The following is a 13,022-nucleotide window of genomic DNA, read 5'->3' as shown; positions in this document are numbered from 1 at the left end:
TTTTCTATTCTTACAACACTTTGTATGAAAGAATTTCTTTGCTTTTAACATCCCCTTTTCTGCATTGAAGGAATCACAGCGAACAGGACATCTGTTGGTTTCAGCATATGCTTACCTGAAAGTTTAAGAATTACTCAGCTTGGGGAAAAAACGTTCGAAATTCAGAGAGTGCAGAAAATTTTCCAAAAGATCATCAAGAATCTGGGGAATAAATAAGTACATAAACAAAGGTATGTCATGTTTTTGATAGATCAATTATTGGTTCATTCAAATTTTAACAGGCTAGAATACTGGTGCAGCAATGACAATGCGCATGTCAGCGATATATAACGTTATAATCTGTAATCCATAATCTTCTTGATAAATCATGAATAATCACCGGTAGTGAATCTCTTTTCCATGGATAACTAGGCATTGCAACTATCGATAATGATCCATAGTCTATAATCTTGTTCATGAATCATGAATTATTCACCCATAGTGGACCTATTGGACTGAGTAGCTTGGTTGCTCGGGAATATTTCAAGGACAACTTCTGCAATTATTGTGGTACTTGGAACATTTTGTTATTATGCCCTCTTCAAGATTGGATGGCATCTTCCTAATGGATGAACTTCATGATATGGTTGTTATTTTGCTAATTCTTTGTGGTAGCAGGCAGGCAGTTCTCACGCACTTGAAAGCCTTATTACTTTGGAGACAGGGCTCCCAGACGAAGGAGAAAAGGCACAGTTACCCTCCCTCAGAAGCACACCACGATCATCAGCTCTTACCAATCAGCAGGTTTGTTCTCCTCCTTGAAGATATGAAAAACAGAGATTTATGAGGAGGAAAGCAAGTTAAAGCATGTCCCTCGTATAGTTGAGCACTCTGAGAGTTGAGTTTATAGTGTATGTATTGACAAAAGGGACAGTTGAATTTCTATATGTGACCTGTATTTACCATGGAAAATACTTCCCTACATCCAAGACTACTGGTGAGAACAATTTCTTCTTCCTTTTTCTCTTGAAAATGAGAGAGGCTGACCTGATGGAAATTGATGGAGATACTTCAGATGCAGCAATATTGATTACTTACACCCAAGAATAACCATTTACAGTGTCACACCATAGACCTGCCACCTGAATTGATGCGTGACATGACCACATATTTCATAGAGTATAATTCTAGAAAACATGCGAGGCCTACTGGATGAATAAAAATTATTATAAATAACTCACTATTTCTAGAATACAATAATTAGCTCCAATATAGTTAAATAATGAGAACAACACCAATACAATTTTTGAACATCTAGTAGTACGAGAAATATTTATTTCCTTCCAACTCTCTCTAGTGAACCCCAATTTCAGTCGAGTGCTAAATGTCCCGTGGATCTAAAAAGAGAGTTAAAATACTTGCATGAGCTAAATAGCTTAGTAAGAGTGTTCACTGCATACAAATATAATGTAACACCCAGCCTAGGTAATAAGAAATTGGATCAAGTCCACTTGACTAGCCCATATATAAAAGTTGGAGTAGAAGATGGAAAAAAAAATGATATAGCCTTATTCGATGTAGAATAGGAGATGAAAAAAGGATAGAAGCATGTTTGACTTGGAGTAGGAGACGGACTCTTCCTCCATCCCGATTTTTTATGAGAGCTAGAAAGCCTAACCTTCAGTGGCTATTTAAAGATCCCCAAACTCCCTTTTATTTCCCTACTGACAGGTTTTGTTGGTCGCCACCGTTTAACCACCACGGGTTTCTTTCTCTTTCTCCTATAGGCATCCAATGGTCTTGGTTTATAGTGCTCACCGGAGATTTCAATCGAGAGCTCGTCGGAGTTTTAGGTTCTCAAAACGAACTCTCTCCTTCTCCTCTTCTCTCTTCCCTTTTCTCTCTCCTCTTCTCTCTTTCACTCTTTTTCACCATTCTTCCTTTATCTAGAAATCCTACGGACCTATGGAAGTCTAGACGTCTTGATGGGCCTATATAACCTTTGACTTTAGGAGGCATACCTGGTCTTCTAGATCTGCGTTATGTGGCCCTAGGAGGGTTCTAGGTTGGTGTTATGCAAATTTAGAAGAAGATTTGGGCTAACCTTATTATGATCATCTACCATAATCTATGGACGGTTATGATTATTCTAATGATGAGATCTGACCCTGTAGGTGAGCAATCATCGAGGCAAGAAGGTGTTGAGAAAAATACTTTAGCCCCGAGTTCGTAGGTTAAGGAGTGGATCGGTATTCGCTGTACTTAAGTCTAAGAATTTCAAGACATTAATCACCTATATATAAACTATTTTGTGCATTTGTGATTTTTCTTTGTATGGTATGGTATATGATGGTTGTGTATTATATCTTTATCTGTTAAGTATATGTCGATTTTTATAGACTTATGTATCATATATTTTGGACTTCGATGCATGTGTACATCAAATTTTGTTAAAGTGTATGATCTGGAGTTATATTTACATAATGAGCATGTAATTGAATTGTGAGTTGTTATATTCTAGACGAGCAACATTGTTGATGCCCGCCCTAGACCGAAATATGGTACTGTTGATGTCCCGCCACGGGCTAGAAACGTAGTTGTGGTAGTCCAAAGCTGAGAACCTATATACCATTAGATTCAATAGATGCTAATTTGAGATATTTATTTGATGCGATTTATTGTACTAAAAGATGTGTGTTTGCTATGCACGTTTTATGGTTATGGTATTTTGTGGCAAGAAATTTATATAAGTAATAATTATTTGATAATCTCTTATTGATTGTTATTATTATAAAGGTGTGGGTGTGTGGAAATTCTTACTAGGCTATAAAGCTCACACTACTTCTTTTCTTTTTCTTCTAAAATTGCAGAATGCTTAATCTTGGATGGGTCAGGCATGGAGTTTAAGTGATGGCAGTCTTTAGTTAGTTTATTTTTTGCTGCCTAACAAACAGTCGAATATCTTTTAATTGAACCAGATCGATTATTTGAATATGGTGGATTTAGTTAGTTGGATTATTTGGCTATTAGCTATAGAGCTATTGGATATTTATTTATCTTATGCCTTGTATGATCTCTAAGGCATCGCTCTACGATTCATATGGCCGTGTCACGTAGCCGACCCAAGTGATGTGTTCGGGGTGTGACATACTAGCAATTGAATGATACATAACGATGAGCATACTATTAAAATAATATTGAGGAAAACATAGTAGTCATGATATGTATATTCCAAAATTAATTAGTATTCAAAATTTGGATCTACCAACCACTAGACGTAATATATTAATTATATGCCATTAATAGCAATTTATTAGTATTTTTACTAGCATCCAAGTAGCAAGGCATGTGCTAGTGGTTTTTTTAGAATTGCACAATTAAAATTTCTAATTACCTCATGGTTCGCACTAGCTATGGCCATGCTCCAGCTCTGGCAAATTATAGTGCTACATTCCTTCCCATTGCGAGGCCATCAATGCTATTACGTTTCTATATATAGCGAGGTAATCTATAGTATCACATTTCTGCACATTTTTATGTAGATTTTTTTTTTCAAAATATGCAACAGACTAATTGGGTCGGAACTTAGGTCAGTCATGAATAGAGCCAACCCATTTGCGACCCTAATATTGGCTTTAGGCTGTTTATGTAGATTAATCCAATTCCTTGCCATCTCTTCCTATTCTTCTCCATCGATGGGCAATTTCATCCGCTAACTCCGGCAGACCGGCGGACTCATGATACCGGCCTTTTGTCTCTAGTATCTGTCTTCCCTGAGACCTGGTTCGAATCCTAGCAGCCACAAATTTCTCCTTGCTTGAACAGCACAAACGTATCCTTTATCCACCCAGTCTTCTCTCTCCAGCCTCTAGAAATTCCATGTTTCCACCCACAAACTTGGAGCATCGACCAACGACCTCCAGGTGCTCCCCCCTCTTGCACCGTGCTCTCTCAGCGAAGAAACTGATTTCCCTCCTCGTCCTTTGAGTATCTTATTCTTTACAGAGTGTGATGAGGACACCAATGCATCATGGACATCAAAGGACAGGAGGATGCTCTTAAGATTTCTTTAGATCTTTATGCGAACATCTTAGCTGGGTTGTTTTCCATGTTTCACATATTTCTTCCTGAAATCTGTGTTTGCCGTAGTTTTTCGAATTCTGGATTTTCTAGGAAACACTGGTTTTGAATTTTTGATAGATAAATCTGTTTTTTCTTTAGAAGACTGTCTGGTTAAATTCCTCTTTTATTAGAATTGTTGCTCTCTATTATTGGGTTGATGCAAAAAAAAAAAATAGCAGCACAGTAGGCATGACTTTCTTTCCTTTCTTATTTCAGAAGTAGAAAATAAAAATTTTATATTTATTTTCCAAAAGTATAAACATGTTTGGTGCAGCCAACTTTTTTTTTTTAAAAACAAACAAGTTGATGGTGATGGAGATGGTGGGGACAATGATACAGTAGTATAGTAGTGGTAGCGATGATGGTGGTGGCGATGATGATGATGATAGTGGTGACAACAATAGTAGTAGTTATAAGGACACTAATGATAGTGATGGCGGTACGATGGAAGTAGCGATGACAGAAATAATGGCAGCTATGTTGGTGGTTGAGATACTGGCTATGTGCTTGAGATAATAACAATAGTGGTAATAGTAGTGGTGAGAGTGGTAGTGATGGCGCTAGTGACCGTAATGGAGGCAGAGTTAGTGGCAACGGTAAATGCAAGAGCTTTTTATTTTTAAAATTAATAAAAATAATACAAACTTCTTACTTTTATTTTTCTAAAAATAATGAAAGTAATTTTTAAAAATAAAAAAATAATAGCAGTAATGATAACAACAACAATGATAACGGCGGAGGTTATGACGATAATGGAGGTAGAGTTAGCAGCAATGGTAAATGCATGAGTTTCTTATTTTTAAAACTACTAAAAATAATAAAAACTTCTTACTTTTATTTTTTAAAAATAATAAAAGTAATTTTTAAAAATAAAAAAAATAATAGCACCAAGCAAATACTTTTCTTCCCGTATTTATAATTTTGTTTATAAAAATAAAAAATAAAAGTCATGTCAAACATTATTATTTTATACGTTGAAAGTTGTTTCCGCATTAGTGGAAGTTGATTATAAATTCATGATACTGTAAGGACTTTTATTCACAAGTCCTGTCATTTAATAGTTAAAATATATATTATTCAATAATTTTATATATTATTATTCTATTTGGTCGTCAAATTTTTTTAATTTTATTATATAAGTATTACTAAATTATTTAACTATATATATAGATTATAATTATTAATTAATATATTTATTATATCATGATGCTGATGTGGCCTAATTTTAATTCGACTATTATGAGCCGACATGTGGTTTAGTAGGATGCCAATTTCAGCAAAATTTTTATTCTCAAACTGATCATCAGATCATGGCTTCTGGGCATCAGATACCATGTTGTAATTTAGGTTCACCTGTTAGTTTAATTGCTGATCCATTACCTTTTCCAATTTGATAGACAACATTGCATTTAAAATATTGCTTAACAAAAACATTTTAACCTTGCACGGGCCCAAACCAGATCCAGCTGCAACCCCAAATGAGAGGTTGTGCCGGTGCGATTGGTTGCTCGAAGTAGCCGACGGTCACAAGTTCTCTTTTTCTTTTTTTTGGTGATGGAAGCCAATGGTTCACACCAAACATATTACACAACAGCAAAGTTCAAAGATCCCCAGATGGCCGAGATAGATTCGGCCAGCATTGAAGGCTTCACATTGTTGGCGTTCCGAGTTTTATTAGATCTTCTCCTTTTCTATCCAACCCAGTTCACCTAACGTGCACGATGGCCGTGTTAACCCCACTAGGCGAATCAAGTATCAGACTCCGCACACCACACAGGAAATCAATCCATTCATCTCTCGCCAGAACCATATTGGGTGGGCCCCCTCATGTACTGCTAGATGAATACTCGCGTCATCTCCGCGTGAAGTCTTGTATCGCTCTCGAGGACCATTACATTTGCATACAAATTTCTCGTCGTTGTTTAACTTGGGGACATGTGAACGGTTCTGATCAATCTACGCGGTAGTACGAATGGTGGATACGTTATATGCAGAGAAATTATTATGCGTTTCTACGTATAGTATATATATTTCTTCACGGGTGACCGCCGCACTCCTCTCCCTATTCCTCTCTCCCTCCCGTCGTTTCCGGTGTTTTTTCCACCGACTTTCATCTCCTTGGAGGGCGGTGCCGTTTTCCTCGACCGCCGGCGCTTCTCCCGACGCCGGCGGCGGCCGCCGTTTGTCGTCCTTCGTCGTTCTCCGGTGACCCTCAGCTGGTGAGCTGATCTGATTAGAGCTCTGATTTAGGCTCTGGTTAGAATTTAAAAGATGTGATCTTGCTGTCATTGGACTCCCTTTTCCCCTATTCTTGGATGATTTCTTTATCGTTGAGGTTTATGTTGTTGGGTTTTTCCTTAATCTTAATTCTGAGCAGGTGTGGTTTAGGTGCAGTAGTAGTGATCTAGGATGAAAGGGTTGTGGCTTTTGGTTGTTTCTGGTTCTAGGGTGATTCAGTTGGATTCTTTTTTAATAGAAAAGCTAGGTTAGGTTGAAATTATGGTTTGAAATGCAGGCTTTGTGCGTTCTTTTCTGCCCCTATTTAGGGATTTGGAGAATTTAACTGTTACTATTTTTGTCTGAAATAAAGTTAGGTTTGTTATTGTTGCTATTAATGAATATAGCTTTGGATGTTTACTTAAAGGGGTGTTGTTGAAACTGCTGGGTTAATATTTGCGAAGGATTTGATTTAGGGGTCTGCTGATGGAGTGCTAAGGTAAAATACTATTTGCGAAATTCTGCCTCGTGTGTATAGAAATTTATGTTATGTATTCGAATCTGCTTGCCTTGTTTTCTTTTTCAATTTCTTTGTTGGGTTGCTATTTGATGGAGAGAGATTGGTGTATTAGCGGTGATGATGCTAGATCATGAGACATTGGTATGATTTGCATTGGCGGCAGTGCTTGATCTATTTATTGACTGTTGCCTTCCTTTCGAATGGTCCTCAGGCTTTCTTTCTCCATTACTAGTTCTCCTATTCATTATTTTTTGGGTCCATCTTATTCTGAACCATAATTTCAGCTCGAATATACCATATTTTCCTTGTTTTAAGTTTATACTTTTTTGGTTTTGCATTGCTTCAATAAGAGATTTATATAAGTTCATCTGATTTCAAGTTGTGTTTAGTTTACATTGTGGATCTTCGTTCAATCCTCTTCTCTCCCTCCTCTTTTCCTCCCGCACCCTCCCTTTTATTTGGGGTTATTACATTTATTCCTTTCCACTATATGATATATAAATTTCTCCATGTTGTGGCTTTTGGAGCATTTTCTTTCTTCCTTTGGCCCTCTTAGTGATCTACATACACTTTGCTTGATCATCTATCAATATGCTTCTAAATCATTTAGGCTTACTCCATCATGAAATTTTAAAATTCTGGAACACTTCCTGCTTTTTGCCATCTTCACCCATGAAGCAACTTATTTTCTTGTTCAACCTTTAGATTTTCTGTTTGTGTTGGCATTATTTTTCCTTTTTCCTTTTTTAATCTAGTATTTCAGCCTATTTTCTATGGCATCACTGCTTCAGTATTCTTGGTTGTCGCTAAGTTTGCTCCATTATCTTTCGTGCAAATTCAAGGATGTGACCTGCATGGCCAAAATGGTGGCTTGATTTGAACTATTTGGCTTTTCTTCTGTCCAACAGTTCAAGAAAAGTAGACATCATATTATCATAAGATTTTATTATGCATTGGAATATTGACTAATGCCTCTATTTTCCCTCACTTTGTAATCATTTGAGGCTTTCTGCTGATACATAGTTACCTGTGCAAACTTTCTAGGTAGTGGAATGCGCATAGTCAGCAAAATTTCATTGCAACTTCTAGTATAACTCATCATTCTAAAAGTGCTACACTATTATTTCTGTCAGCAGGCATAAAATGAAGGCAATGAAAGCAGCTGGTTCTTCATGGAGAACCAGTGTTTAGGGTTTAGCAAATTATAGAAATTCAATTTAAGCCTTTTCCCTAAGTCTTTGCCACTTTGGTGTAACTTCATTAAAATCCTCTGCCCATGTTGAGTTTTCTACTTTTGAGTTTGTCACAAGAGGCACGTTTGGATGAATGATTCTTCGCCGGTACCTTATAGATTCAATACTTGTTTCTTCTTGATCTAGAGCAGCTTCCTTGATTGGCCTTCACTAGTCTGTCTATTCTAAATTCCCAGCCCTCCTCGAGTAATCTTGCAAAGGAACTTCCAAATAATTATGCCTATTCTCAGAAGCCCTTTCATGTTGTTGCCATCCTTGAGTTAATCTTGTAAGCTCCTCGTTTTTGTTGTTGAACTTACAGGATTGAGTAACTATAGCAAATGCAACTGCTACTCTAGTTATTCTTCAGAAAACATAGTGATACTCCTGTGGCTATGTTTTTGTTTTCTCTTTTTCATATGTCTGTCCTATTAGATGTTGGACTTAGGACTACTTATCATACTATCTTAGGAGTTTCTTTCCTAGTCTTGATTCTGTATATTTTCTTATGGATGTGGCCTTTTTCTGATTATGTTATTCTACTAGATGTTCTGCATTTCTTTGCATGTCCCACAACTTCTTAATAGCTTCAATTTCTGTTAGTCATCTTACTGCATCTAGTTTCACTATCTCATTCTATTATACTTGTTCTCTGTAGGATCTTCTAAGATCAAAAGAATCAAGACTGATCATAGATACAATGGAGCATGCCAGAGTCTTTGTTTTTAACTAATATGTGATTTACAAGTTATAACATGCTTAGATTGGTAAAGAGCAGGTTATTGTGATCAAGTTTTCAAGAACTATGAGTCAAAGTGCAAAAATTCATTTTCTTTGTACTTATAAACAAGGCATTCAGTCTTGGAATTGGGTCTCTGGCATTACCTTATTGGTACAGGTCAATATGGTATGCCCTGTATTGGCACAAGTATGCTGGTGGAGTCGGCACAGCAACTGTGCCATGTGTCAATACGGGGATGTGTTGAGCCCCTGTACCGTATGGCACCATACTGGGTTGGCATGTAAAACCTTGCTTCTGAATATGCATATAGGAAGATACAGAGGGGATCAGTTGGTCCAAGAATGGACAACTAATCATGCTATCAGGATTTAGTATAACAATTTCTATACCTTGTGGTTATAATTATATTTTTGAGGTATTGATTTATGTTCATCTATTTTGTACTTATCTACATTGGAAAAAGTGGTGCTTAGTTCTCAGAACCTGCAATAATGGGAGTAATATAGAAATGATTGGATTATATATGTAGAAATGATTGGATTCTATACGTGAGTTCTGTTTTAATAAGGTTAAAAGAAGAAGAATATACAGTGAAAGAAAGAAAATGATGATATAAGCCCTTTAAGATGGCTCACAAGCTCATCAAAATGGATGGAATAGTGGAGGAGAAAAAGGGGGAAAAAATGAAAATGCTGCCATCTAAGAAGATGTCACTGTCCTGTTCCATAATCTTTCATATTTCGCAAGGTTTAGTGTTACAAATCAGGTAGGCCTTAATATCTGGTCATTCATTTTTTTTTGCTGTTATCCTGCTTTTTTAATTTTCCCTGTGCCTTGTCAATAGGTATTTCTATTCTTAATTCTAGGCCTCTCTATCTCAACAAAAGATCTGGTGCAATCCACTGTGAGAAGTTGGAGGGTGGTTGAAGTGTGGGGACTTGGAATTGTAAGATTGTGCCTGTAGCCGTGATATATAGTATAAATTCATGGGAAACATGTTGTCCATATGGGTTCTTTTTCTTGTTAGCCTACCACTGAGCTCACCTTGGTGTTTTGTCTCGCTTTCTTTTCTAGATTCATTTTATTTGCTCAGTGGCTTCTTAGGAGTGTGCATGTATTCTGCTTTCCAATTTCACTTGTCTACACCTTAATCTTGCTCTTTTCGTCACAAAGAATAGTTAATAAAAAAAGTGTACTTTGATGCCCCCCCCCCCCTCCTCCCTCCGTCTCTCTCTTTACTTCTGAGCTTTCTGTTTTTACAGTTGAATTCATTTGATGCATACAAGTTCCACTATTCTACTAAATTTAATTTATTATAATTCAAGTTGGTTTATTTATGATTGTGTTAATAGTGCTCGATGCTCTTGCAGAGATAAAATTGGATCAATCCATGCACAATACTGTTGAGGTACAAAAATCTCATAAAGAATCAGGTTAGTTTCTAGGTTATCTTTGAAGGGATGAAAGTGGGGAATTTACATAAATTGAGAGGTAATAAACTCTCTCTCAGTCTTATTGCTCTCCTCTGCACAAGTCTTATTTTTTGGGCATGGGACAAAACCCCAATCCTCACTACTTTCCTTCCACCTCCCGAGCAGCTTGATATACTTGCTCCAGGTATCACTTTCCATGCCATATCTTTCTCCCTTTTAACTTGTTTTTGTTTAGTTGGCATTCATTTGTGTTCCCCTTTCAAATTTTGTGTTGGGACTTCTTTTGTAGCAACAGTGGTTCCTGCACAAACTTCAGTAACTCCCTTAGAAAATACAAATGAGCAGCCATTTGCAAAGGAAGAGTTGTCAGCTGTAGACCGACATGGAAATGCATTACCTGATGAACCAGGGGGGGAAGTTGTTGATGTTTCACCAACAGATTCTTCTATGAGGAGTTCATTGGAGAAGGAAGATAAGGGTAAAGAATCAGAAAAGGTTCCTGCAGAGAATAAAGGTGATTATTTCTCCATTTTTTTAGCAATTGATCTTTTGGATATGTAATTATAATGCTAATTTACTTGCTAGGATTGTATAATGATTCTTCACTATCCATCAAAACTATTCTTATGTATCCTGATTTTTTAATCAATTATATTTTGCTGATACTGATCCTCACCACAGGTTCCAATTTATTCATAAATACAGTTGGGCTGAGTATCTTGTTCATGTGCAATTATAATAAATGGATATACACATGCATCTATACATTATTTATGCATATGAATATGTGCATATGTACATAGTATTTAAATCAGAAAGACATGCAAACATATTTCTCTCTGTGTATGGATGCATGAGAGTTACTTAAAATTATTTGTTTCTGTAAAGTTTGGTTCTTCTTCAGAATTATGAGCATCCAATAAGCACCTGAGAGGCTTTCTTTTTACTTTATGTGTGTGCATAGAGTGTAATTATGCAAAGGGAAAGTGGGTTGCAGACAAAAGACGACCATTATATTCTGGTTTTGGTTGCAAGCAGTGGCTTTCACAAATGTGGGCATGCCGGTTGATGCGACGAACTGATTTCTCCTATGAGAGTTTTCACTGGCAGCCACAAGGTTGTGATATGCCAGAGTTCAAAGGTTCTGAATTCTTGAGAAGGTGCGTTTTATCTAATAACTCTATTTGTTTTCTAAAAAAAGTTCTTTTGCATTTGTTTAAGCCAAATGGGTGGATTATTTGCTAGCAGTAAGGGGATTCTTTTGTATGGTCATTGGGAAAGATTTTATGTGATTAAAATTGGTGTTTATTTTCCAGGATGCAACATAAAACAATTGCTCTAGTAGGGGATTCATTGGGAAGACAGCAGTTCCAATCCCTCATGTGTATGGTCACTGGTGGTAAATATAGCCCGGAAGTGATAGATGTTGGAAAGGAGTATGGCCTTGTTAAAGCCCGTGGTGCCACACGACCTGATGGTTGGGCATATCGATTCCCAAGCACCAACACCACCATTCTATACTACTGGTCTGCTAGTTTATGTGAGTTGGAGCCTTTGAACAGATCCAGTCCAGCTACCCCTTATGCTATGCATCTTGACCGCCCTGCAACATTTTTAAAGCAGCATCTTCACAGATTTGATGTGCTGGTACTCAACACTGGGCACCATTGGAATAGAGGCAAGTTTAGAGCAAACAGATGGGAAATGTATGTTAGTGGAAAACCCATCACAGATAGAAAGCTTGCACAGATATGGACAGCCAAAAATCTTGCTGTCTCGAGTGTTATCAAGTGGCTTGATACACAGCTTCCACAACATCCACAATTGAAAGCTTTTTTTAGGACCATATCTCCTAGGCATTTTGTCAATGGAGATTGGAATACCGGGGGAAGCTGTGATAGTACCATCCCATTGGCTGGTGGGAGAGAGGTTCTGCAGGATGGTTCTAGTGATACTGATGCTGAGGGTGCAGTAAGGGGAACAAGGGTGAAACTCTTGGATATTACTGCTTTGTCACGATTGAGAGATGAGGGGCATATATCCAGATATAGCATTAAAGCCTCCACAGGTGTGCATGATTGCTTGCATTGGTGTCTTCCAGGTATACCCGATACATGGAATGAAATACTTTATGCACAACTGTAGGTCATCATTCAGGAGGTTCATGCATTGACAGCCACTCTTTATGCTGGGTACCCTAAAAATTTGCTACATGGGGTACTCTTAATGAACGTTCTACAAAGAAATACATCAAAGAAGTTCCTCTGAAGAAGTACTCTATTTATTGCGACACTTTTCCACACTGACGTCGAGTTTGCTCTATACTTCTTGGTCATCTATTATCTTATAATTGCATACTAGAAATTCTTGATTGAAGGTCTGCTCTCAAAAATATTAATATATTCTGGCGGCTCAACTTTCCTAGAGGAAATTACATTTGTGGACAACAAAAGCATTGTATTTCTAAGAGTGATGTAGAAAGCACTTTAGTAGTGATGTGTATTTTAATTATATGAGTTCATTTTTGCTGAGACCTCACAAAAGAAATGAGTCATGCGAATTGAAGGCCTTGTTGGCTGAGAGCTCTGTATTGTGCTAGTTAGGCATATTGACTTTGGCATAACAAAAATTTGCCAGGCTGTATTTTCACTGCATCATTAGAAATTGTATTAGATTGCTTGTATTGCTGTCAACAGCTTGATGTGAGTTATTTGCAGACTTTCTGTATACTTCGAAGAAATTTAATGAAGGTACAATTTAGCAACTTGTCTTAGGAA

At 37.1% G+C, this 13,022-nt stretch overlaps 1 protein-coding gene across 2 annotated transcripts; it reads left to right on the top strand.

Annotated features, from left to right (window-relative positions):
• The first annotated feature begins 6,154 nt into the window (after positions 1-6,154).
• On the top strand, positions 6,155-13,022 carry LOC120111659 (protein trichome birefringence-like 14). Of its 2 annotated transcripts, none has more exons than XM_039129389.1 (5): positions 6,155-6,320; positions 10,183-10,429; positions 10,541-10,759; positions 11,210-11,405; positions 11,562-13,022. In XM_039129389.1, the coding sequence occupies exons 2-5, from the start codon at positions 10,273-10,275 to the stop codon at positions 12,388-12,390; spliced, it is 1,401 nt and encodes a 466-aa protein (XP_038985317.1). In that variant the 5' UTR covers positions 6,155-6,320; positions 10,183-10,272; the 3' UTR covers positions 12,391-13,022. The 2 variants fall into 2 exon arrangements, with proteins under 2 accessions (XP_038985317.1, XP_038985316.1); XM_039129388.1 differs by having other exon boundaries at positions 10,535-10,759.

This window comes from Phoenix dactylifera, chromosome 8 (assembly GCF_009389715.1).
Source record: "Phoenix dactylifera cultivar Barhee BC4 chromosome 8, palm_55x_up_171113_PBpolish2nd_filt_p, whole genome shotgun sequence".
Taxonomy (NCBI): domain Eukaryota; kingdom Viridiplantae; phylum Streptophyta; class Magnoliopsida; order Arecales; family Arecaceae; genus Phoenix; species Phoenix dactylifera.
The sequence above is the reverse complement of the archived record's forward strand: the minus strand, read 5'-3'. Positions and strand labels throughout refer to the sequence as shown.

Excerpts from the sequence above, each read along its gene's own strand:
- LOC120111659 (XM_039129388.1), top strand. The coding sequence starts at position 10,273 with ATGAAAGTGGGGAATTTACATAAATTGAGAGGTAATAAACTCTCTCTC. Across the intron at positions 10,430-10,534 it reads GCTTGATATACTTGCTCCAG|CAACAGTGGTTCCTGCACAA; the intron begins GTATCACTTTCC and ends CTTCTTTTGTAG. Across the intron at positions 11,406-11,561 it reads GGTTCTGAATTCTTGAGAAG|GATGCAACATAAAACAATTG; the intron begins GTGCGTTTTATC and ends TTTATTTTCCAG.